Source organism: Festucalex cinctus, chromosome 16, assembly GCF_051991245.1.
Source record: "Festucalex cinctus isolate MCC-2025b chromosome 16, RoL_Fcin_1.0, whole genome shotgun sequence".
Lineage (NCBI taxonomy): Eukaryota > Metazoa > Chordata > Actinopteri > Syngnathiformes > Syngnathidae > Festucalex > Festucalex cinctus.
Window position 1 is genome coordinate 16,024,569 of NC_135426.1, and position 26,051 is coordinate 16,050,619.

At 38.6% G+C, this 26,051-nt stretch overlaps 3 protein-coding genes across 8 annotated transcripts in view; 2 read left to right on the forward strand and 1 right to left on the reverse strand.

The window, feature by feature from the left end:
• Positions 1-11,540, forward strand: part of tmem19 (transmembrane protein 19) — a 33,028-nt gene extending 21,488 nt beyond the window's left edge. For all 3 annotated transcript variants that reach the window (XM_077500569.1, XM_077500568.1, XM_077500566.1), the window contains 3 exons: positions 10,237-10,414; positions 10,490-10,699; positions 10,769-11,540. In XM_077500569.1, the coding sequence (XP_077356695.1) occupies positions 10,237-10,414; positions 10,490-10,699; positions 10,769-10,929 (549 nt within the window). In that variant the 3' untranslated portion in view covers positions 10,930-11,540. The remainder of the gene's footprint in view (positions 1-10,236; positions 10,415-10,489; positions 10,700-10,768) is intronic.
• Positions 11,541-11,610: 70 nt separating this feature from the next.
• On the reverse strand, positions 11,611-20,761 carry rab3ip (RAB3A interacting protein (rabin3)). 3 transcript variants are annotated; one of them, XM_077500564.1, is made up of 12 exons: positions 20,111-20,756; positions 18,508-18,630; positions 17,319-17,485; positions 17,037-17,202; positions 16,552-16,647; positions 15,106-15,183; positions 14,811-15,017; positions 14,611-14,739; positions 14,431-14,543; positions 13,848-13,947; positions 13,683-13,752; positions 11,611-13,610 (listed from the first exon to the last, which is right to left on the reverse strand). In XM_077500564.1, the coding sequence occupies exons 2-12, from the start codon at positions 18,598-18,600 to the stop codon at positions 13,528-13,530; spliced, it is 1,302 nt and encodes a 433-aa protein (XP_077356690.1). In that variant the 5' UTR covers positions 18,601-18,630; positions 20,111-20,756; the 3' UTR covers positions 11,611-13,527. The 3 variants fall into 3 exon arrangements, with proteins under 3 accessions (XP_077356690.1, XP_077356689.1, XP_077356691.1); XM_077500563.1 differs by having other exon boundaries at positions 20,106-20,754; XM_077500565.1 differs by lacking the exon at positions 16,552-16,647 and having other exon boundaries at positions 20,106-20,761.
• On the forward strand, positions 20,755-25,615 carry proser2 (proline and serine rich 2). Of its 2 annotated transcripts, XM_077500560.1 has the most exons (4): positions 20,755-20,941; positions 22,146-22,360; positions 22,886-23,195; positions 23,272-25,615. In XM_077500560.1, the coding sequence occupies exons 2-4, from the start codon at positions 22,229-22,231 to the stop codon at positions 24,708-24,710; spliced, it is 1,881 nt and encodes a 626-aa protein (XP_077356686.1). In that variant the 5' UTR covers positions 20,755-20,941; positions 22,146-22,228; the 3' UTR covers positions 24,711-25,615. The 2 variants fall into 2 exon arrangements, with proteins under 2 accessions (XP_077356686.1, XP_077356687.1); XM_077500561.1 differs by lacking the exon at positions 20,755-20,941 and having other exon boundaries at positions 20,957-22,360.
• The last annotated feature ends 436 nt before the right edge of the window (positions 25,616-26,051 follow it).

The window sequence follows — 26,051 nt, forward strand, 5'->3', positions numbered from 1 at the left end:
AATGCCTTAGTATACATGGTCGTTTTAAAAAAAAAAAAAAAAAATGCCATACTATACATGGTCGTTTGAAAAAAAAAAAAATGCCTTAGTATACACTGTCGTTTTTTTTTTTTTTATACATGGTCGTTTGGAAAAAAAAAAAAAAGCCTTACTATACATGGTCGTTTTTAAAAAAAAAAAAATCGCCATACTATACATGGTCGTTTGAAAAAAAAAAATGCCTTAGTATACATGGTCGTTTGAAAAAAAAAAATGCATTAGTGTACATGGTCATTTTTTTGTTTACAAAAAACGGCATACTATACATGGTCGTTTGAAAAAAAAAAAATGCCTTAGTGTACATGGTCATTTTTTTTTTTAAAAAACGCCATACTATACATGGTCGTTTAAAAAAAAAACAAAAAAAAACGCCATACTATACATGGTCGTTTGAAAAAAAAAAAAAAATGCCTTAGTATACATGGTTGTTTTTTTTTTTTTTTTTACAAAAAACGCCATACTATACATGGTCGTTTGAAAAAAAAATGCCTTAGTATACATGGTCGTTTTTTTTTTTTTACAAAAAACGCCATACTATACATGGTCGTTTGAAAAAAAAATGCCTTAGTATACATGGTCGTTTTTTTTTTTTTTAAAACGCCATACTATACATGGTCGTTTAAAAAAAAACAAACAAAAAAAACGCCATACTATACATGGTCGTTTGGAAAATAAAAAAATGCCTTAGTATACATGGTTGTTTTTTTTTTTTTTTACAAAAAACGCCATACTATACATGGTCGTTTGAAAAAAAAATGCCTTAGTATACATGGTCGTTTTTTTTTTTTACAAAAAACGCCATACTATACATGGTCGTTTGAAAAAAAAAAATGCCTTAGTATACATCGTCGTTTTTTGAAAAAAAAAAACCCGCCATACTATACATGGTCATTTTTAAAAAAAACAAAAAACGCCATACTATACATGGTCGTTTGAAAAAAAAAAAAAAGCCTTAGTATACATGGTCGTTTAAAAAAAAAAAAAAATGCCTTAGTATACATGGTCGGTTTTTTTTTTTACAAAAAACACCATACTATACATGGTCGTTTGAAAAAAAAAATGCCTTAGTATACATCGTCGTTTTTTGAAAAAAAAAAACCCCGCCATACTATACATGGTCGTTTGAAAAAAAAAAATGCCTTAGTATACATGGTCGTTTTTTTTTTTTTACAAAAAACGCCATACTATACATGGTCGTTTGAAAAAAAAAAAAAAAATGCCTTAGTATACATGGTCGTTTTTTTTTTTTTCAAAAAACGCCATACTATACATGGTCGTTTGAAAAAAAAAATGCCTTAGTATACATGGTCGTTTTTTTTTTTTACAAAAAACGCCATACTATACATGGTCGTTTGAAAAAAAAAAAAAAAATGCCTTAGTATACATGGTCGTTTTTTTTTTTTTCAAAAAACGCCATACTATACATGGTCGTTTGAAAAAAAAAATGCCTTAGTATACATGGTCGTTTTTTTTTTTTACAAAAAACGCCATACTATACATGGTCGTTTGAAAAAAAAAAAAATGCCTTAGTATACATCGTCGTTTTTTGAAAAAAAAAAACCCCGCCATACTATACATGGTCATTTTTAAAAAAAACAAAAAACGCCATACTATACATGGTCGTTTGAAAAAAAAAATGCCTTAGTATACATCGTCGTTTTTTGAAAAAAAAAAATCCCGCCATACTATACATGGTCGTTTGAAAAAAAAAAATGCCTTAGTATACATGGTCGTTTTTTTTTTTTACAAAAAACGCCATACTATACATTAGGGGTGTGAATTGCCTAGTACCTGACGATTCGATTCGTATCACGATTCACAGGTCACGATTCGATTCGATACCGATTAATCCCGATACGAATTTAGAAGTCGATTGTTGCGATTTTTTTTCATTCAAATTTAGAAAATACTAATCAGTAAGCTTGTAGAGTGTAAGATTTATATGAAAATGTATTATTTATTTACCTGAAATTTCAGTCTTATAGAGGTTGTAATCTGTTTCATGTTTGAACAGCATTAAAATAAAATATTAAGGCTTAATGTTCCGTTCATATAACATTCTTCCATGCTCAAGGTGTGAATCCTTAAAAAAAAAAAAAAAAACGATTCTGCCGATTATTGAATCGATTCGAGAATCACGCGATGTAGTATCGCGATATATCGCCGAATCGATATTTTTTAACACCCCTACTATACATGGTCGTTTGAAAAAAAAAAAAATGCCTTAGTATACATGGTCGTTTTTTTTTTTTTTTCAAAAAACGCCATACTATACATGGTCGTTTGAAAAAAAAAAAAAAAAAAAAAAAAAAAAAATGCCTTACTATACATGGTCGTTTTAAAAAACAAAACAAAAAAAAACGCCATACTATACATGGTCGTTTGAAAAAAAAAAATGCCTTAGTATACAAGGTCGTTTTTTTTTTTACAAAAAACACCATACTATACATGGTCGTTTGAAAAAAAAAAAATGCCTTTGTATACATGGTCGTTTTTCTTTTTTTTAAAAAACGCCATACTATACATGGTCGTTTGAAAAAAAAAATGCCTTAGTGTACATTGTCGTTTTTTTTTGTTGTTTTTTTAATGCCATACTATACATGGTCGTTTGAAAAAAAAAAAATGCCTTAGTATACATGGTCGTTTTTTAAAAAAAAAAACCCGCCATACTATACATGGTCGTTTGAAAAAAAAAAAAAAAAATGCCTTAGTATACATCGTCGTTTTTTTTTGTTTGTTTTTTTAAGCGCCATACTATACATGGTCGTTTGGAAAAAAAACACAAATAATGGCTTACTATATCCACGGTCGTTTATTTTTATAGTCTTTGGTGTGACCCGGCCGGGGGATTGAACCCAGGACCTCCCAGTCTCCGGGTGGACACTCTACCACTCGATCACTGAGCTGGTATTTGAAACAACAAAAAAACAAAAGAAACGCCTGACTATACATGGTCGGTTTTAAAAAAAAAAAAAAAAAAAAAAATGCCTTAGTATACATGGTCGTTTTTTTTTTTTTTAAATTGCCATACTATACATGGTTGTTTGAAAAAATAAAAAATGCCTTAGTATACATGGTCGTTTTGTTTTGGTTTTTTTTACAAAAAAACGCCATACTATACATGGTCGTTTGAAAAAAAAAAAAAAATGCCTTAGTATACATGGTCGTTTTTTGTTTTTTTTAATCGCCATACTATACATGGTCGTTTGAAAAAAAAAATGCCTTAGTATACATGGTCGTTTTTCTTTTTTTAAAAAGGCCATACTATACATGGCCGTTTGGAAGAAAAAAAAAATGCCTGAGTATACATGGTCGTTTTTTTTTGTTGTTTTTTTTACAAAAAACGGCATACTATACATGGTCGTTTAAAAAAAAAAAAAAATGCCTTAGTGTACATGGTCATTTTTTTGTTTACAAAAAACGGCATACTATACATGGTCGTTTGAAAAAAAAAAAAATGCCTTAGTGTACATGGTCATTTTTTTGTTTACAAAAAACGGCATACTATACATGGTCGTTTGAAAAAAAAAAAATGCCTTTGTATACATGGCCGTTTTTTTAACAAAAAAAAAACGCCATACTATACATGGTCGTTTGAAAAAAAAAAATGCCTTAGTATACATCGTCGTTTTTAAAAAAAAAAAAAACGCCATACTATACATGGTCGTTTGAAAAAAAAATAAAAATGCCTTAGTATACATGGTCGTTTTTTTTTTTTGTTTGTTTGTTTTTTTTAAAAACGCCATACTCTACATGGTCGTTTGAAAAAAAAAAAAATGCCTTAGTATACATGGTTGTTTTGTTTTTGTTTTGTTTTTTACAAAAAACGGCATACTATACATGGTCGTTTTTTTTAAAAAAAAATCGCCATACTATACATGGTCGTTTGAAAAAAAAAAAATGCCTTAGTATACATGGTCGTTTTTTTTAAAAAAAATCGCCATACTATACATGGTCGTTTGAAAAAAAAAAATGCCTTAGTGTACATGGTCATTTTTTTGTTTACAAAAAACGGCATACTATACATGGTCGTTTGAAAAAAAAAAAAATGCCTTAGTGTACATGGTCATTTTTTTGTTTACAAAAAACGGCATACTATACATGGTCGTTTGAAAAAAAAAAAATGCCTTAGTGTACATGGTCATTTTTTTGTTTACAAAAAACGGCATACTATACATGGTCGTTTGAAAAAAAAAAAATGCCTTTGTATACATGGCCGTTTTTTTAACAAAAAAAAACCCGCCATACTATACATGGTCGTTTGAAAAAAAAAAATGCCTTAGTATACATCGTCGTTTTAAAAAAAAAAAAAAACGCCATACTATACATGGTCGTTTTTTAAAAAACAAAAAACGGCATACTATACATGCTCGTTTGAAAAAAAAAAAATGCCTTTGTATACATGGCCGTTTAAAAAAAAACAAAAAAAAAACGCCATACTATACATGGTCGTTTGAAAAAAAAAAATGCCTTAGTATACATCGTCGTTTAAAAAAAAACAAAAAAAACGCCATACTATACATGGTCGTTTTTTAAAAAACAAAAAACGGCATACTATACATGGTCGTTTGAAAAAAAAAAAAATGCCTTAGTATACATGGTCGTTTTTTAAAAAACAAAAAACGGCATACTATACATGGTCGTTTGAAAAAAAAAAAATGCCTTAGTATACATGGTCGTTTTTCTTTTTTTAAAAAGGCCATACTATACATGGCCGTTTGGAAAAAAGAAAAAAAAATGCCTGAGTATACATGGTCGTTTTGTTTTGTTTTTTTTTACAAAAAACGGCATACTATACATGGTCGTTTGAAAAAAAAAAATGCCTTACTATACATGGTCGTTTTTAAAAAAAAAAAAATCGCCATACTATACATGGTCGTTTGAAAAAAAAAAATGCCTTAGTATACATGGTCGTTTTTTAAAAAAAATCCCGCCATACTATACATGGTCGTTTGAAAAAAAAAAATGCCTTAGTATACATGGTCGTTTTTTTTTTTTACAAAAAACGCCATACTATACATTAGGGGTGTGAATTGCCTAGTACCTGACGATTCGATTCGTATCACGATTCACAGGTCACGATTCGATTCGATACCGATTAATCCCGATACGAATTTAGAAGTCGATTGTTGCGATTTTTTTTCATTCAAATTTAGAAAATACTAATCAGTAAGCTTGTAGAGTGTAAGATTTATATGAAAATGTATTATTTATTTACCTGAAATTTCAGTCTTATAGAGGTTGTAATCTGTTTCATGTTTGAACAGCATTAAAATAAAATATTAAGGCTTAATGTTCCGTTCATATAACATTCTTCCATGCTCAAGGTGTGAATCCTTAAAAAAAAAAAAAAAAACGATTCTGCCGATTATTGAATCGATTCGAGAATCGCGCGATGTAGTATCGCGATATATCGCCGAATCGATATTTTTTAACACCCCTACTATACATGGTCGTTTGAAAAAAAAAAAAATGCCTTAGTATACATGGTCGTTTTTTTTTTTTTTCAAAAAACGCCATACTATACATGGTCGTTTGAAAAAAAAAAAAAAAAAAAAAAAAAAAAAATGCCTTACTATACATGGTCGTTTTAAAAAACAAAACAAAAAAAAACGCCATACTATACATGGTCGTTTGAAAAAAAAAAATGCCTTAGTATACAAGGTCGTTTTTTTTTTTACAAAAAACACCATACTATACATGGTCGTTTGAAAAAAAAAAAAATGCCTTTGTATACATGGTCGTTTTTCTTTTTTTTAAAAAACGCCATACTATACATGGTCGTTTGAAAAAAAAAATGCCTTAGTGTACATTGTCGTTTTTTTTTGTTGTTTTTTTAATGCCATACTATACATGGTCGTTTGAAAAAAAAAAAATGCCTTAGTATACATGGTCGTTTTTAAAAAAAAAAAACCCGCCATACTATACATGGTCGTTTGAAAAAAAAAAAAAAAAATGCCTTAGTATACATCGTCGTTTTTTTTTGTTTGTTTTTTTAAGCGCCATACTATACATGGTCGTTTGGAAAAAAAACACAAATAATGGCTTACTATATCCACGGTCGTTTATTTTTATAGTCTTTGGTGTGACCCGGCCGGGGGATTGAACCCAGGACCTCCCAGTCTCCGGGTGGACACTCTACCACTCGACCACTGAGCTGGTATTTGAAACAACAAAAAAACAAAAGAAACGCCTGACTATACATGGTCGGTTTTAAAAAAAAAAAAAAAAAAAAAAAATGCCTTAGTATACATGGTCGTTTTTTTTTTTTTTAAATTGCCATACTATACATGGTTGTTTGAAAAAATAAAAAATGCCTTAGTATACATGGTCGTTTTGTTTTGGTTTTTTTTACAAAAAAACGCCATACTATACATGGTCGTTTGAAAAAAAAAAAAAAATGCCTTAGTATACATGGTCGTTTTTTGTTTTTTTTAATCGCCATACTATACATGGTCGTTTGAAAAAAAAAAAATGCCTTAGTATACATGGTCGTTTTTTGTTTTTTTTAAATGCCATACTATACATGGTCGTTTGAAAAAAAAAAAAGCCTTAGTATACATCGTCGTTTTTTGAAAAAAAAAAAAAAACGCCATACTATACATGGTCGTTTTTAAAAAAAAAAAAAAAACGCCATGCTATACATGGTCGTTTGAAAAAAAAAAAATGCCTTAGTATACATGGTCGTTTTTTTTTTTTTTTAAAACGCCATACTATACATGGTCGTTTAAAAAAAAAAACAAAAAAAAAACGCCATACTATACATGGTCGTTTGAAAAAAAAATGCCTTAGTATACATGGTCGTTTTTTTAAAAAAAAACCCGCCATACTATACATGGTCGTTTAAAAAAAAACAAAAAAAAAACGCCATACTATACATGGTCGTTTGAAAAAAAAAAAAAATGCCTTAGTATACATGGTCGTTTTTTTTTTTTACAAAAAACGCCATACTATACATGGTCGTTTGAAAAAAAAAAAAAATGCCTTAGTATACATGGTTGTTGTTTTTTTTTTTACAAAAAACGCCATACTATACATGGTCGTTTGAAAAAAAAATGCCTTAGTATACATGGTCGTTTTTTTTTTTTTAAAACGCCATACTATACATGGTCGTTTAAAAAAAAACAAAAAAAAAACGCCATACTATACATGGTCGTTTGAAAAAAAAAAAATGCCATAGTATACATGGTCGTTTTTGTTTTTTTTTTTACAAAAAACGCCATACTATACATGGTCGTTTGGGAAAAAAAAAAATAAATGCCTTAGTATACATGGTTGTTTTTTTGTTTTTTTACAAAAAACGCCATACTATACATGGTCGTTTGAAAAAAAAATGCCTTAGTATACATGGTCGTTTTTTTTTTTTTACAAAAAACGCCATACTATACATGGTCGTTTGAAAAAAAAAAAAATGCCTTAGTATACATGGTTGTTTTTTTTTTTTTTACAAAAAACGCCATACTATACATGGTCGTTTGAAAAAAAAATGCCTTAGTATACATGGTCGTTTTTTAAAAAAAAAAAACCGCCATACTATACATGGTCGTTTAAAAAAAAACAAAAAAAAAACGCCATACTATACATGGTCGTTTGAAAAAAAAAAAAATGCCTTAGTATACATGGTCGTTTTTTTTTTTTTTTTACAAAAAACGCCATACTATACATGGTCGTTTGGGAAAAAAAAAAAAATGCCTTAGTATACATGGTTGTTTTTTTTTTTTTTTACAAAAAACGCCATACTATACATGGTCGTTTGAAAAAAAAATGCCTTAGTATACATGGTCGTTTTTTTTTTTTACAAAAAACGCCATACTATACATGGTCGTTTGAAAAAAAAAAAAAATGCCTTAGTATACATCGTCGTTTTTTGAAAAAAAAAAACCCCCGCCATACTATACATGGTCGTTTTTAAAAAAAACAAAAAACGCCATACTATACATGGTCGTTTGAAAAAAAAAAAAAAAGCCTTAGTATACATGGTCGTTTAAAAAAAAAAAAAAATGCCTTAGTATACATGGTCGTTTTTTTTTTTTTACAAAAAACACCATACTATACATGGTCGTTTGAAAAAAAAAATGCCTTAGTATACATCGTCGTTTTTTGAAAAAAAAAAAACCCGCCATACTATACATGGTCGTTTGAAAAAAAAAAAATGCCTTAGTATACATGGTCGTTTTTTTTTTTACAAAAAACGCCATACTATACATGGTCGTTTGAAAAAAAAAAAAAATGCCTTAGTATACATGGTCGTTTTTGTTTTTTTCAAAAAACGCCATACTATACATGGTCGTTTAAAAAAAAAAAAAAAAAAAAACGCCATACTATACATGGTCGTTTGAAAAAAAAAAAAAAGCCTTAGTATACATGGTCGTTTTTTAAAAAAAAAAACGCCATACTCTACATGGTCGTTTGAAAAAAAAAAAAATGCCTTAGTATACATGGTCGTTTTTTTTTTACAAAAAACGCCATACTATACATGGTCGTTTGAAAAAAAAAAAAATTGCCTTAGTATACATGGTCGTTTTTTTTTTTTCAAAAAACGCCATACTATACATGGTCGTTTGAAAAAAAAAAAAAAATGCCTTAGTATACATGGTCGGTTTTTTTTTTTACAAAAAACGCCATACTATACATGGTCGTTTGAAAAAAAAAATGCCTTAGTATACATGGTCGTTTTTTTTTTTTACAAAAAACTCCATACTATACATGGTCGTTTGAAAAAAAAAAAATGCCTTAGTATACATGGTCGGTTTTTTTTTGTTTTTTTTAAATGCCATACTATACATGGTCGTTTGAAAAAAAAAAAATGCCTTAGTATACATGGTCGTTTTTTTAAAAAAAAAAACGCCATACTATACATGGTCATTTGAAAAAAAAAAAAAAAATGCCTTAGTATACATCGTCGTTTTTTTTTTTTTTTTTTGTTTTTTTTAAACGCCATACTATACATGGTCGTTTGGAAAAAAAACACAAATAATGGCTTACTATATCCACGGTCGTTCATTTTTATAGTCTTTGGTGTGACCCGGCCGGTGGGCCCCCGACCTCCCAGTCTCCGGGTGGACACTCTACCACTCGACCACTGAGCTGGTATTTGAAACAACAAAAAAACAAAAAAAACGCCTGACTATACATGGTCGGTTTAAAAAAAAAATAAAAAAAAAAATGCCTTAGTATACATGGTCGTTTTTTGTTTTTTTTAAATCGCCATACTATACATGGTTGTTTGAAAAAAAAAAAATGCCTTAGTATACATGGTCGTTTTTTTTTTTTTTTAAATCGCCATACTATACATGGTTGTTTGAAAAAAAAAAATGCCTGAGTATACATGGTCGTTTTGTTTTGTTTTTTTACAAAAAACGGCATACTATACATGGTCGTTTGAAAAAAAAAAAATGCCTTATACATGGTCGTTTTTTTAAAAAAAAATCGCCATACTATACATGGTCGTTCGAAAAAAAAAAAAATAATGCCTTAGTGTACATGGTCATTTTTTTTTTTTTTTAAAACCGCCATACTATACATGGTCGTTTGAAAAAAAAAAATGCCTTAGTATACATCATCGTTTGAAAAAAAAAAAAATGCCTTAGTATACATGGTCGTTTTTTTAAAAAACAAAACAAAAAAACGCCATACTATACATGGTCGTTTGAAAAAAAAAAAAAAAAAAAAATTGCCTTAGTATACATGGTCGTTTAAAAAAAAACACACAAAAAAAACGCCATACAGTACATGGTCGTTTTTTTTTTTTGTTTTTTTTTAATGCCATACTATACATGGTCGTTTAAAAAAAAAAAAACGCTTTACTATACATGGTTGTTTGGAAAAAAAAAAAAACCTAGAGCTGCTCGGGCCCGAATAATAATAATAATAATAATAATTATTATAATAATAATAATAATAATAATAATAATAATTTTTATACAAACAATAGGGACCTCGCAGCGGTAACTGCTCGGGCCTTAATTAAGTTTAACCAAATATATCTAGAAATAACCCCCAAATTTCTTACACTGAATTGTTTGATCGAATAAAAAAATCAGTTATAAATTCCTTGTTAAAGAATTTTTAGTTGAAAATTGAAATTCATATTTACTTGCAAAGCACTAATCCACGGGGATGAAAGGAGAGGACGTAGCGGAACAGCACAACCTTGTTGACACGTTGTGGACGACGTGTCGGTTTCCGTGGTTGCAGGTAGGTCCTGGCGAGATGCCCATCGACTTTGGCCGGCAGTACACAGCGTCGTGGATGTGCCTGTCGCTGCTGGGAGCTCTGGCGTGCAGCGCGGGCGACACCTGGGCCTCCGAGGTGGGGCCTGTCCTCGGCCAATCGCGGCCCAGGCTCATCACCACCTGGCAGGAGGTCCCCGAAGGTCACAATGCAATCCGTGTGTGTGTGTGTATCCAAACGAACTGTGTCAACTTTGCATGTGGACTTCCTACGGCAGGAACCAACGGCGGTGTGACTCACGTGGGCCTGGCGGCGAGCTTCGTGGGCGGTCTGGCGGTGGGCGTGGCTTACTTGGCATCGCAGGTGCTGTTTGTCAGCGAGCTGCAGCAGTGCGCCCCCCAGTGGCCGCTGCTGCTGTACGGGGGCGCGGCCGGCCTGCTGGGCTCCCTCCTCGACTCCCTCCTGGGAGCCAGTTTGCAGTACTCGGGTACGGTCCAGAGTAGCATCCAGAGGAAAACGTCCAAAGGTGTGACGAGTTGCGCTGGTGTGTCGGCAGGTTTCGACTCCAGCATCGGGAAGGTGGTGAGCTACGAGTCGCCCAGCACGCATTGGATCAGCGGGAAACCCATCCTGGACAACAACGCTGTCAACCTCTTCTCGTCAGTCCTGGTGGCGCTCGTCCTGCCTGGAATGGCCTGGGGCTTGTGGCCGCACTAGGGAGACATTTTAGTGACAACAAACGCAAGAAGGAGGAGGGGGAAAAAAGAAAAAAGCACATCCTCCGGTCCAGGTGGTGACGGGGGAATCAGAACTTTATTTTCTGGACTTTGTGTTGAAAATAAAAACTAATCGGGTTGGAGTGTGCCTCTGTTCTTGTGTGGAACAACACTGTAGGAATAATTGTAAATAAGTTCTCATACATTTGCTGCAATGAAGAACTACTTCTGCTAAGACTGCTTTGCTTGCAAAGAAGAATTGCTTTGCTCTGTTCCCACTCACATTCACATCGCCTAGCAAAAAATGACTCAAGAAGAAGACGAACCACAACATCTAACGTAGCAGAATGGTTCGAGCCAGTCTGCTGAGGTCACCTGTTTTCCGCTAAGAAATGATTGCAAACTTGACCACATGTACTCAGCATTCTTCCACTCACATGCATAACACATAGACAAACACGTACACTGTGTTCCAACTATGTTAGGGTTGGAACACCGATGTAACTAGGGGCGTGGAAAACCAAATAAATAGAGAGGGTGAGGAGAGGAATTTTCAGAGAGTGCAGGAGTGAATCGTCTGTCGGTTCCTCTCCTCGCGAGCCCTGAACTGAGTGTCTTCTCTCCTTTTTTGTCGTGTTTAATAGACGTCAAACAGGTAACCCTGACAAACACATTCACAATATAGTCGTGCCTTGATGGTTTTATTTGCTCTACGGCTATGCTTGCAATTCTTCAAAGAAAAAAGCACTTTACAATATTGTACTTTATATAACAATAAATAGAACGTAAGGAATGAAATTAGGTTGTGCTTCATAATTCATGACAGTTACTTCTGGTCTATGCAACTTAACCACCAGGGGCACTTTTCATACGGTCACGCAGACGAACTGAAGAATTTCACAAGAGTGAGAAACACTCAGCAAATATGTTTACCACAAAAAAATTATAATGCACACACTTGACAAATAGACAAATTTGCAAATGCTCAAATTAATTTTCAGTAATTGATAAGAAAGTCAACAGAAATGATAGTAAATTTGTTGACAAATGACAAAAAAAGTGGAAATTCCAGGACAGCTTTTCAACCAAAACGAAAACTACAAAATCAATTCAGCAAGAAACATTGAGTAGACGAACACAAGACACTATTTTTTTTTTCTCATTTATTTCATGGTGAGAGAAAAGGCACTAAACCAAAGTGGGAGACAAGTGAGTGACGTTGACGGACAGAGAAAGAGAGAGAGAGAACGTCACTTGAGCAAATGGAAAGTTTACAGAGTCACAGAAAAAACAAAGTCAACTAAAAAAAAAGAAAGAAAAGGATAAACATTGCAAACATCCTTCGGAGTGCTTGGTGGCTTAGTGTTCATTTTATCCTTCGTTATAAATACATGACAGGAGAAGCTCACATTGTCCGCAAAATGAAAAGCGGATGAGAGTTGCCCGCCATTTACACAAAGTTTAGACACTTTCAGTTTGCACACTTGAAAATGGTTGTAATAATTATGCGGTAGACTCTCAAAATTCCTGCAATCTTCCAACTTTGTTCATGGAAATGAGTCACAAGTGTACAAAATTGAAGCGCTTTCATAAATTCATTTCATAAATGTACTTAAATCATTTATATATTGTATGATTATAATAACAACTATACATTATTATTACAATTATTTAAAATTTAAAGTTCTTCATAGGAAAGTTGAAGCTGTGGTAAAAATATGTTCACATAATCCGGACTAAAGTGAGCAAGCAGATTAACCTTCTGATTTATGAGTGCCCCAATTTAGGAATTTTTCAAGGTATGCGCTGCTTCAGGGAGAGAGGGGGGGGGGTGTTAACACTAAAGGTACCATGATGCCCTCGCATGTGGGCAAGGAGAACTATTTGTAATTGTTTCGATTTCTGCTTGCAGATGACACCTTCCCATGAATTTAAGCTCCAATGACATGTTTCCAATCTGGAAAACTATTTTCAAAATTCCCACACTTAACTTAAAGGGATACTTCACTTATTTAGCCCATTATAGCAATAAAAAGCTATTTTGTCTATAATTAAATTTGATACTTTCATTATTTTTCCACATACAAATAGTACCTTTAAAAACAACATTTTGCAACTTGCTGTCGACTGAAAATGACATCACAAGGGCTCAGGTAACCAATCACAGCTCACCTGTTTTCTAGGTTTGGTCACGTGACATTCACAAGCTGAGATGTGATTGGTTTCCTGAGCCCTGGTGATGTCATTTTCAGTCGACAGCAAGTTGCAAAAAGTGTTTTTAAGAATATCAAATGTATTTTTGGCAAAATATTAATGCTTGACTGCCAAAAAATGTCTAAATAAGTAAAGTGTCCCTTTAAATGTCGCCGAAAAGGTTCCACGTTCTGCAACCTTGAATGCACGTCAAAGTGTTTGTGAATACTCCCGCCGACATAGCAAAAAAAAAAAAAGTTTGAGAAATGTCATCACTTGGTCAAACCGGATTCGATTTTGGAAAGGGAATGAAATGCCAACAAAACGAGTGCTGGCGTGCTAACAATCCCCAAGCACTTTGTCATCTTACACACAAACGTGGGCGGGCCCGCTGTCAATCAGTCCGTCACAGGTCGTCTTTAAAGTAGCCCAGCTTGGCCAAGGACATCTCCCGGCGCAGCTGCATCACCTCCCAGAACATCTGTTCAGCTGAACACACGCAAACACAACGTCAAAAGAACGAAACGTCGCATCCGATTCCGACGTGTGTTGCTTCTTTACCGTCCTGCTGCTTGACGAGCCCCTGGTGGATGTATCGAATGTACGTGAAGAAATTACACACCGCCGTGATCTGGCAAACCAAAACGAGCCGAGTCACTTTCCATTTCGGAGGCAAGTTGAAAGAACGCCAGCCGCTATTGCCGGCAAACGCGACATCGTACTCACTCGGTATCGGCAGTACGGTGACACGAAGTAATAGTTGGACGAGTCCCCGAACTTGATTCTGTGCTTGCAGTTTTTGGTCAGGCCGCTGAGGGCACACTTCCTGTCGACGCACGCGCGCGCACACACACGCTCGAGATTAGGGATGTAACGATAATAGCAATATCGTGATTTTAAAACTGCCACAATATCGACGTCGTCCTGTTCACGATATTTAAAAAGGAACACATTGTTAAAAAAAAAAGTCAGGTTGATTTCTATTTGTGCAGTTCTAGCACCCTCTGGTGGCTAGTTTTTTAGTACGGTTTAATTTTCATTAGGGATGTTTTGGCCCTTCTGTTTAAAATCTATGATAATGTTTGATGATTGTCGTAATATGCTTGCGTAGTGAGTAAATATGTGGAGGAACTCAATGTGTTTAGTATGAGCTCTTTTTTTTTTTTTTTTTAGAATATCGTGACCTTTTTTAAATATCGCCAACCTCCCCACAATATCGTGATAATTATCGTATCGTGAGCTTCATATATCGTTACATCCCGACTCAAGATTGGTCGAAAGGAGAGCGGGTTGATGCGTGTGGTCTCACTTTGGTCCGCCGCACTCGACGGCCGAGGCTTTGACGACGGGCAGCGGCTGGAAGCCCACCGGCTCCACGCTGAGCGTGTTCTGCTCCACCGATTCCAAGATGGACGAACCCAGCTGAGGAAGCGAGAGGCTCAAATCAAAAAGGGTCCAAAAGGTGGTCGCTTTCATTTGGAGGCCTCACCTCGCTCTTGCTGAAGGTGAGGCACGGGTAGATGTCCTCGCGGTAAACTCGTTCCAGGAAGCAGCAGCGGCGATCCAGCGTGGGATCCTCCTTCCACGCCTTGAACTCGCTGAACAGCTGCGCGTCCACCTGCGAGGAAAACGAGACGCGCTGACGCGGTCCCGCAAAACGGCCGGGGCGAGCGTCGCGTCCGGTCTGACCTCTCGACACTCTCGCACGATGGGCTGCGTGGCCGACGGGTCGGCCTGCGTTCCCAAGATGGCCGAGGAGGTGCTCTTGTTCCTGCTGTGGCCCTTGCGGAAGGCCGCCTTCCCGCCGCCCACGTTGGGGAGCTCGCCCACGGGGGACGTTGGCGAGGACAGAACCAGCGTCTTCAGAGCCTGCACCTCCGCCTGAAGGACGTCAATCTGACCCGGAAGAGGACAACGTAAAATGTGATGTGGCATCGGAGCTTGATGGTGGAAAGGAAGGAAGGAAGCTCGCTGGCGCGCTTACCTTGCCCAGAGCTTCTTTTAGCTGCTTCTCGGCATTGGACTGCTTGACGTTGGCCTCCCTCACCATCTTGTGGGCCTCCTGAAACATCACGACAAGGCAACATGACGACATGCACGCATGTCGCAGAACAACCCAACGTGGAGAAGCCATTCGGAACCACAAACGACCCCGTCACTTTTCATTGGCTTGGCTGGCAACCGGTTCAGGGTGTACCCCACCTACTGCCCGTAGCCACCAGAGATAGGCTCCAGCACCCCCTCCCCTGCGACCCTTGTGAGGAGCAAGCAGTTCAGAAAATGGATGAATGGATAATCTTTGTTCATCTACAATATTGATGCCAGTGGCGTTTGATTTAAACTTTATTTCTTCTTAGTGCTAGTGGCCAAATGGCGGACGTCATTTGTCTGTTTAAAAATACTCAGTGACTAAGTACTTAGTTAACAGGTTTTAATTCAAGACAATACAGCACGTTGAGATTCTACAAAACGGGGGAAAGGAAGTTCTGAACGTGTTCATCATTTAACCAGTAGAGGGCAGTCATGCACTGAACGTGCTCAGAAAACAGCAACAGGAAGTTACTGACCTCATGTAGCTAACAGCTAGCTAGAGACATTGTAGCATTTGGAACTTTTCTTGAAGACAAGAACAAAAACTGTGCTATAATTTAATTTTATGTTTAGCCAAATTCTTTATTCACAAACGAAGACTTCTTAACTCGCCCCCCATCTTTGCTGTTTTCTGATAAATTCTTTTGAGTTATATTTACAATCCCTTGATTGTATCAAGTCTGAGATATGAAAACATTTATGTATTATTGTTGACTCTTGTATAACCCCTTGGAAGTGAATTTGTGTTTGTTTTGTTGAGCTTTGTATTCATTGTTTTGTATTTAAGGTATTTTGTTCTAGTGTGGTTGCCGTAGTTAGCGATCCAACATGGCTGATCTTCTGCGCATGCGCGTCACCGATCGTGCAGTCCAAGGTCACCGATAGCGTCTTATAAATGTGTAATAAAGACATAATGATGTATGTGTGAACTAAATGGTCGTTAGCTTTTATTTACCAGAAGTGGTGTAATCACTAGTGCGCTAATGCTAATTGCAATTTCTGTTTAGCATCGGCGCTAAATTTGTTTGACGTTTGTGTTTGTAAAATTATGAGTAATATTTATATCCGCTCAATTCAACTTACATCCAAACTCAGCGGATTAAAATAAATAAATAAATAAAATAAAATAAAAAATGTATTACTGGATTGAATAATCAATAGGACAATCTTGGCTCAATAAAGGTTGGGAAACACTGCCTAAAATATCGACCAAGTCACAAAATCTTTTCCACCAAGTACATAAAGTGAGAGCGTCCTCACAAGAACAGGAAACAGAATTAACCCTTGTGAAAACTTCCTGTCAGAGGGGACGATGGGCAAGGGGGAGGCGCGCACCGACCTGGAAGAGGCTGGCGGTGAGTTCCTCCAGCTCCTGGCCCAGCTGATCTCGCACTTTCGACAACCTCTCACACTCCTCATCCTTTAACAGTAGATCCTTATGCACACGCGTGCACACAAACACACGCGTGCGACACCATGCAGCCAATCGTGATCAAATCAAACATGACAACAAAGACATGAAGAAGAAACAAAAATAAAAACATAAGTTGCATCCTCAACTACATCAAAATCAAATATGGAAAACGGTTTGGCACATTCATGCATCCAATACTGATTGAAAAAAAAAAACATGACCACAAAAGGCATGAAAAAAAAATAAAAAATCAGTGACCAAAAATAAAATCATGTTATAACAATGACAACAAAATCAGATCAAATGTGGAAAATGGCTGGAGTACATCTCACACGCGCACGCACACGCACACGCACTTCCGTCCTCACAAAGACACGCGCGCATCCCGTTGAGTGTGCGCATGTGGTTACCCTCTGCGCTTTGGCCAGCTCGTCCTTGAGCCGCTCGTATCCTTTCTCTCGCACCTCCATGACCGACGGGCTGCGCAGTCGTGAAAAAGTGTCGCTCAGGCCGCCGCACTCATCGCCACCCGACAGGAAGTCGCCCTCGGCCGGCTCCGCCTCCAAGCCCTGCACGCTGGACATGAGAGACGGACAATTTGACATTCATGTCGTGTCTCTGGATGTTTCGCGTTTTTGCACAAGAAAAAGGAACAAAATTGAGATGCCAAGTGTTGGTGGGCGGGCGCTCACCTGCCATTGTGAGCGTGCGGCGGCGTCGAGTAGACGGGCCGCGTGGGGAGCTGGTCGGCCCGCAGCGACGAGCGCAGGCCGGTGGGCGGCGCCCCCAGCGAGTGTGTGCGGTACAGGGACGTGGGCGGCGTACTGTGGCGGGCGGGGGGGCGCTGCTCCGCTTGGTTCTGCGGGGACAACAACAGCGGCCGCGCGTCAACCCTCGCCTCTTCCGACTAGGGATGTAACGATATCCAAATGTCGTGATGCGATATTATCAAGATATTGTGGGGAGGTTGGCAATATTTAAAAAAGGTCACAATACTGTTAAAAAAAAAAAAAAAAAAAAAAGAGCTCATACTAAAAAATAAATTAAATAAATAAAAAAAGAAGTAAAAAAAAAAAAAAAAGCACAATATTGTGTGTTTGTACATAACAGCAATCTTATTATTATTATTATTATTATGTTGTTGTTAATGGACGCACACATCGAGTTCCTCCACATACTGACTTGCTTCACAGGCATATTACGCTTCCCTTCATCTGACAATTAGTGTCGATTTTCAACATAGAAGGGCCAAAACATCCCTAATGAAAATTAAGTTACACTAAAAAACTAGCCATCAGAGGGTGCTAGAACTGCACAAATGGAAATCAACCTGACTTTTTTTTTTTTTTTAACAGATGTGTTGCATTTGAATATCATGAACATGACGACGACGATATTGTGGCATTTTTAGTATCACAATATCACGATATTGCGCTTATCGTTACATCCCTACTTCTGATGACACTTTTCTTTCATTTTCATCAGCACATTAATTAGGGATTCAACAATAACAATCGCGATATTAAAATGACCAAGTTGTCGTAATTGTCATGTCACAATATAAAATATGGAAAAGGGGCAAAATAAAAATTAATACATAAACAAAAGTAAAAATAAAATCAAAATTTAAAAATTACAAATATTATTGTTTTGCTGTTAATGTCTTATGTTATGTTTTTTTTGTGTGCGTGTTTCTGTAAAGCGCTCTGTGACAGCTAAGGCTGTTTGAAAGTGTTATATAAATAAAGGTGCCTTGACTTGACTTGACGAAGGCGCAATCCTGACTTCCCAGCGGTTTATTTGTTCGCGCAGGTTAAGTTGAGGGTTGCCTGATGTGGCGCTGGAGACAATCGAATGCGAAGAACGAGCGCTTGCGGATACCTGCAGCAGGTCGGGCGTGGTGGGCGAGGCCAGGTTGACCTCATGGAAGCCTTCCAGGGTTTCAGCATTAGTGGGAGCGCTGCTGCAGGCCATGCTGGCTGCTGCTGTGGTTCATCCTTCACGCTGTGCGTTAGCAGAGACAAGAATCAACGTCAGCACGACGACAACCATTGTCACATGTCACATGTGGTCATCCGACTAGTGAGGACAAAGCGCATACTAGTATGTGGATCTTATGAGGATAAGCACTTTTACAAACAGGAACTAGAAATGAGAAATCAGAAGAACAGAAAATTGCCATTCAATTTTAAGGAAATATTGCTATATCATGTCTTTAAAATTATCTTTCATTGGTTAACTTTATGTATCAAAAGCACAGTACTAGTGGCATCTAAACTTGGTATCTGTGACTACTCAAGAGTTGAGCACTCGTACTGGTATCAATCTAAAAAAAAAAAAAGTGGTATCGAACATCCAGAGAAAAAATGCTCAACAGCTTTCCATAGACTTAATGTGTTGATGGATTCTGGCTCGGTCCATCTCCAAGGAGACGAGACCTCGAGAACCCGCGGTAACCTGACACCGCAAAGGATGCTGGGTAGAGATCCAGTTACTGGGTCACGTGATATGGAGAAAGGCTTTCCAGCAGCTCTCCACAGGCAAAACAAACTGATTCTACAGGGTGGAACTGAGCATTGACACGTAGCCTACTTTTCAAATTACTTTATTTTTTTAACCAGCACGGTGAAGAAGAATAAAATAATATTAAATTGTCAAGCAGTGTCGGAGTCGTGTCAGAAAGAAACTACACCAGGACGAAACTTAAAATGCAATGCAATGAGATTTTTTATTTTTTTTAAGGGGGGAATTTGCCTTCACTCCCATTTGAGTCCAATTGTATATTAGCAGCCAGTAGCTGGCAAATAACACCCTCCTTCTCACTTCCAAGTTCATCAAAACGCTCGTTGCCGTTGTTACGCTACTTTAAAAAGGGAAATTAAATTCTGTCTTAATGATACATCTTAAAATATCCCCATCAAAATCCGCTGCATGCCACTTAGTGGCGCGTGTTCATTCACACATCTGACAGGTTAGTCTCGTGAAGTCACCTGAACGCACCAGATAAACAAGCCTCGAGCTAACACCCCACAATTTTCCCATCATTTCGATTCATTTGTATTTTGATGTTGTACTGTGTCCTTGGTGTCCTCCAAAGACGCCTATAACCATGTATTATTAATAGTGTAGATATTTAACACTGCTTAGCTCGCTGCTAGCAGTTAGCTGCGTGCTAACATGCTAATCACCACTATGACGGCTAACGTCAACTAACTGGCGAATGTTATACACGTAAACAAATAACGTGTTCGTTTTTATTCGACGGGCTGTTTGAAAAGTTTGTATGCAGTTAGCGTGAAGCACAAAACCCAATAACAATGAAAACGTCGTGAAACCACGAAGCTGTCAAACTGCAACACACGGTTGCATGTCCGATAATGGACGTATGTATCCCACTTTAGCTCATCGGCTAACTGCCGAAGCGAGTTTATTCTTGTGATTGTTCTTTTATGGTGTGGTGGAAGTGGCGGTGCACTCACCTGACCTGTGCGTGGACAGAGGCCGGGCGTCGGGCCGCCTCCTCCAGGGAATTGCAAACCGACTGATGACGCTCGCTGGCGGCGGAGCGCTAGTTGACGCAGCCGGGCGCAGGTAACTCCGGGATGGTGCGTTCAATGAATGCTCGGAAATTAGCTATATGCCCTAAAGATGCGGGTTTTTTTCCTTCGTTTTTTTTTCTCCCCCAGACAAACGTTGACTGATTTCGAGAAGCAAAATTTTAATGCTTGGAATGATCGTCAAGTCATCTTTATTTATATAGCGCTTTCAAGTAACAATAATACCACAAAGTCCTAAATATTACTTATAAACTGTTACCCATGACATATAGCTATGGAAAATAAACCCATTCGTTGGTTTGTTTCTATTGATACGAATATTGCAAAGTATAAGTATCTTGAATGCACCCTCAGTGAAAAAAATAAATAAAAATCACCTGTTCCACAAGGTGGCGCCAGAGCCCAACCGAGGAACGACATCAATGACTCCGGGTTGCTTTATGGCAGAATAAAATTAGTCATGGAACGTATTATTAGTTACACACCTGAGAACAAAGGAACATTTGCTGGTTTTGTGCCAAAAACCACAAGTTAGCTCGACTTCCTCCATGCACGCGCACGTCGGTCACACGCATGCGCCCGGCTGCGATGGGCAGGGCCTGTACTGTTGGCCGGTCTTAAGTTGGCGCGTCATACAGTCAAGGTGGAGTCAGCAAGCGGCAACACAAGTGGGACTTCTTTGAGCAGGGAAAAAAATAAATAAATCTATTTTTGCCAGGCAAGACTTTGACACGAGGATGGATCTTACACATTTGAAGGTAAAATTCTCTTTCATCCCTGGACTCTATGATTTGTGTCCACCCCCATGTTGATGCAAATATGACACTTTCAAATTGTTTATTTTTTGCTTGATTTTGTCAATTCCACCTTCATTTCTTTGAATAGATCAGCTCAATAATACTGCGGTTATTTCAACTTGTACATTTGGGCTGTATCGTGGCACTTTCGGCGATTGAAACCCTTGAAAAAAATAGTTTTAATTCCTTGTTTATTTAATGGATTGAATCCTACAATTTGTGGGCAAAATGGGTTTCATTCTAGACTGAGTACTTGAATTTTTTTTAATTTGTTTTATGAGATAAAATTTGCCAATTTTTGGACGTGAGAATTTCATGTTGTTGACCTTTAAGTGTTGTAAAATTGAACAAAGCAAGAGAGTTAAATGAGGTAAACAGACATTACCTATTTGTCTAGTACTTAAAAAAAAAAAAAAAAAACTTCAAATTTGAAAATTGTTCCAAAAACATTTAATTCCACTCACTACCTGCAACAACAGCATCGATTTGAAAGAGGTTGGTAAATTTCCATTACCGTTTTGTGTATATTGATGTAAACGATAACCAAGCCAAGCCATGAACATATTTGCACAAGATGAAGTGGGTCATAGGAGTTACACCGCTGATATGACTCCAATGAATGTGTCATTCACATGCAGAAATGATGAAATGGGGCAGAAGTACACCATGATGATAATAAGTAGCTTCTGATGATGCAATGAGCGAGCGACAAAATCAAAGTGATGTTTTCCGAGGAATGTGCAGTTATGTAGTTTGGGGCTGAGGAGCCGGTTTTGCAGCTGCGTTTGTTCCGGATCAACAGGTCTGCCCGGCGCCGCTGCGTTGTTGCTTCACAAGTCATACCTTGACTTTGGAGTTTCATTTGAACTCATAACTCAATTTGCTCAGACGTCATCACTGGTATACACATTTTATTACTGTGCTTGTGAATGTGGTCACTGATGAGCTCAAAATATACATTCATTCATTCTGTGCAATAAAAATGCCAAGTTGGGGCACTTTTAAATTAATGAAGGTACCACTGTATTTGTTTCTTAATCTTATGAAAGAAATGCTTCATGTAAAAGGACAGATTGACATAGATTCTTTTATCAATCTCATGATGTAAATTAGACACTGACAGCCAAAAACCTTCCGTCTTTTGTCCTTTACATCTGCGCCCCAGACTGAGGCGAAGCGATGATCTGCTGACTCCTCTGAGTGAGGAGCAGAGATGATTCCGTTACCATCTTAGTGCCACCCCCGGAAATGTCCAAAGCCCGGCCGAGCCCTTCCGCCCTCATCCTGGACATGGCCAACAATGAGCGGCGATCTCGACTCAACGGCGTGTTGGAGCGGAGCAGCAGGCCGCGGGCCAGTTCGACTGAAAAACTACCTATGGTAACTACTTTGAATTGCATCATTTTGGGCATTGAATATATATATTTTTTTAAATCTGTTGCAGTCATGGTTAACATTCCTCGGTACGTGTATTAACTCCATATCACTGACCCCCCGCTATCGTTAACTAGTTGTATAGACAACTAGCACTTGCGTACCTTGCTCAGGGTGTCACTTAAGTTCATTAGAGGACTGACTGACGCTTTTACAGAGGAGTCTTGTTGTGATCTTCTATTGTCCAAACAGTAAGCACGTCAGATAATCTGCGGGTTGTTTATACAAAAGATGCAGTCACACGCACACAGTTGTGGTAATCACACCAGCTTGACAACCTTCACACGCCTTAGGGACCACATCCATTAGCAACACACAAGGCCGCCCCAACCAGTTCCACTGCACTCCTTTTTAGGTGCACAGAAACATTTCACTTACACCATCGCAGACGCCGGCCGTGTGCGCTGCTTGCACGTTGATCTCCTGCTGCTCGACCAGGTCACTGACGGTCGTTTTGATTGACCTGCGCAGGATGAAGACACGCTCCGCTTTCTGAGCCCAGCAGAGAAGGAGTGCCTCCAGTTTTTTGAAGAGACCATAGGCTCACTGGAGAATAGCCTAGAGGAGGACGAGCTGAGGGCCGGACTCGTCAAGTCTCCAGCAAGCGCAAGCCTTCCTGCTCACGAGATGGATGGAGCACCTGAAACGCCAGATCTCTACACCGTACACCCTATAACAGCCAGACGTCTTAGCGCTAAAGATCAGGATATTATAGACCTGGTCCGTCCAGATCCAGACATGATGCTTGCCAAATTGCCGGTCTTCAAGCCTACCAGTCCAGGTACTTCATATATTTCTTGTGCTCGGTAAAATTCATTCAAATTGAATCTTAGCATCTTGAATTTTGTGTTGCTCAGATTTCCAGAGTATGACAATGAACCCTGAGAGCCACTTTGAGATAAAACCAAGACATGATCCTCTGGACCACTCCGCTGGCTACGAGCCAGCAGACAGTCACTCTTACCATCCAGCCGGCTGTGTCCCCACCCCGGTCCTCATTGCCACAAAGATTGCAGAGAACCAGGCAATGGGTGCACCCAGCAGTTCGGCTTTACTCCACCGCCAGCACAGCCAGGAGGGTGAAAAGTCACCAAGTCTCGGTGGGGACCCCCCCACCAAGCAGGGTCCGCCAACCTTCGCTAAGCCTACCAGATACCCGGCCAACATCAGTATGATTCTTGGCAACAAAGAGATCCAGAATCAGCCAGTATCCAACATGAACCTCCAAGACAGGCGAGCGATGATGCTGTCAAATCTAACAGGAGCACCACAGGCTCTCGCGCAGGAGGATCCCAAGCCACCATACTTGGTGCACAAGCTGCGAAATGCCCCCACCCGTAGTGTTTCCTTCAAGGACCCCACACCCGAGAAAACCAGGATGGAAGCTCTGTCCAAGCTGGGCCTGGCTAAGAATCGAGCCATGTCAGGAGGGATGTTAGTCCATGATACTGTTAACAGCATTCCATCAAGTCCTCCCGCCAGTACAGAGACCAGTGCCAGTACTACTTTGGACTCCAAAGTACTACCGAATCCCAGTCTCCAAACTTTGGAGACCAGGGCTCGGCTAACTGAAACAAGCATCCATGTGCCAGAATCCAAGGTCCCAACATCACCACAAAGACGCACATCTGTCAAAAGAACAGAGAGTCTGCCTATCGAGTCTCCCAGGAGCTTTGACAACAGAAAGCCTCCAGTGAGCCCACCTCATCAGAAGAAACCTCAGTCAGACATCATATCACCGGAATTGAACAGCTTTGGTGGTAAATCCATTGTTGTCGCTCCAGGTCCCTCGAAGTACGAACCGGCGACGTCTCCGACAGGGTCTGAAGCCAAAGTTCTTCCTTCCGTGCTGGCGAACCCCAGTGAGTTCAACAGCTACGGAGGAAAGTCCAAAGTCCTGAACCTTACCACCGGAGCCATGACCAGAAGCGACCTTCCCGACATCCTCAGCTCCCATATTGACGTGAATCAAACGTTGCCCGTCAAACCCCAGCCCTTACCTGCCGAACTCAACAACTACGGGGGCAAGAGCCGTACCATCAACCCTTCCACTGGGATACACTCCCCCGCCCACAGTCCAACCAGGGCTTTCAAAGGCCCACCTCCAACCCCAATGCCAAGAAACCCTCAAACTTCGCATCACAATGCTGGCACAGCGGCTGCAACGGATACCAGGCGAAGATCCGCCCCCATGTTTCGACCCCAAGGTATCACCGTGCAGTTTTCTGGTCGGGGGGCAACCGAAGAATCTCGCAAGCAGGCACTGAAGAAACTTGGGTTGCTTAAAGAGTCGTAATGTACTGTGGAAACGTTCCTGCTGGCGGACCCTTAATGGAAGGTTTTCATGCCTCTCCCAAGTTTAAGGTGTGGCTGCAGAGACCTAATTACTTGGAGAAGACAGACCTGCACAGCCAGTTCGACTATCTTGGCCATTGAAAACTGTCTGGAGTGTTATGATGACAAATTTCCTTGTCATGTTTGCAAAGGGAACCTCTATTTTTACTGCTCTGTTTACCAACTTTGTTCTTTTTTGTCAGCAGCTTTCGGGAAGGAGCAAAGGTCTGAGTGCTTTTCTTTAGAGAACAGAAGAACTCAAGTTTTTGTCAACTGATTAGGGAGTACGTCCATGTGGTTGTAGGGCAAAAGTTTTTTGGGGGATTATGTGATGCTGGGAGGTTATTTTTACTCAGTGGGCCAGCCACACTATACTAACCACAAACTTAGCTAGTTTTTTTTCTTCTTCTTTTTTTTCTACTGCAACTTTGTGCGGGGTGGACCAAAGTATTGTACTTAGCAAAAGCACTTCAACCACAGAGTCTATAAATATCTTTCTATTGCTTTGTATCCTGGCTAATTGGCAGTTTATAACTATTCCATGGGTCAATGTATGCCAATCCACATTTATGTAAGTGTTTACCTTTTTTTTTTTTTTTTTTTTGCCAGACTCCGGTCCCTGTAGTTAAGCTACAGTAACTTATGAAGTATATTTTGAGTGGTATTTTTTTTCCACAGTGTTGCTGCTGTAGGAAAAAAAAACATCTTGTGAATGTTGTTTACAGACTCCGGTTTTCTCTGTGGGGCATCTACAGTTACTATGAAGTGTCTCCTCTACTGTACTGCATCAGCAAAGAGTTGAAAATCATGTAGAAACACAGCTGCTGTTGAATGTGTGTGTGGCGATCATTAAAGCGAATCATGTGACTCCTTTGTGACTTTTAGTTCTTTGAGTGACCGTGGAATGTAAAGAATGAGCTGGTGCTGTTCAACGATTGGCTGCACAGGTGGAATATTCACCAGGCTTGGATGGCAAAGATCCAAAACAGTCTACAGGTTTGAAAGTGGGCTTAAACCCTCTGTGCTGTTAACTTGACGCCAGTGGCGATACGTCATAGTAAGCTTTTAAGCGGCGCTTGCCCGACCTCTTCAAAATAAAATCATTGAAAATATTTCTGTCAGTGTCCTCTAAAATACAATACCGTAGTTCTACTGTTTTGGTCTTAAATTCCTGTATATTTTGTCCTGTTTTCCTCGCGGGGAGCGGAGAAGTCGACAGTTTGTTTCGCGCATACACAAAGAGAAATCAATTGTGTTATTTCCGTGAACGTTGTTTGCGGTACGTGCGGCTTTTGAATGGCAA

Coding starts and splice junctions, on each gene's coding strand:
- proser2 (XM_077500560.1), top strand. CDS start 22,229: ATGTCCAAAGCCCGGCCGAGCCCTTCCGCCCTCATCCTGGACATGGCC. Junction 22,361..22,885: donor CGACTGAAAAACTACCTATG/GTAACTACTTTG, acceptor TGACCTGCGCAG/GATGAAGACACGCTCCGCTT. Junction 23,196..23,271: donor CTTCAAGCCTACCAGTCCAG/GTACTTCATATA, acceptor TGTGTTGCTCAG/ATTTCCAGAGTATGACAATG.
- rab3ip (XM_077500564.1), bottom strand. CDS start 18,600: ATGGCCTGCAGCAGCGCTCCCACTAATGCTGAAACCCTGGAAGGCTTC. Junction 17,486..18,507: donor CCACGCCCGACCTGCTGCAG/GTATCCGCAAGC, acceptor TTGTCCCCGCAG/AACCAAGCGGAGCAGCGCCC. Junction 17,203..17,318: donor CCGCACGCTCACAATGGCAG/GTGAGCGCCCGC, acceptor TCTCATGTCCAG/CGTGCAGGGCTTGGAGGCGG.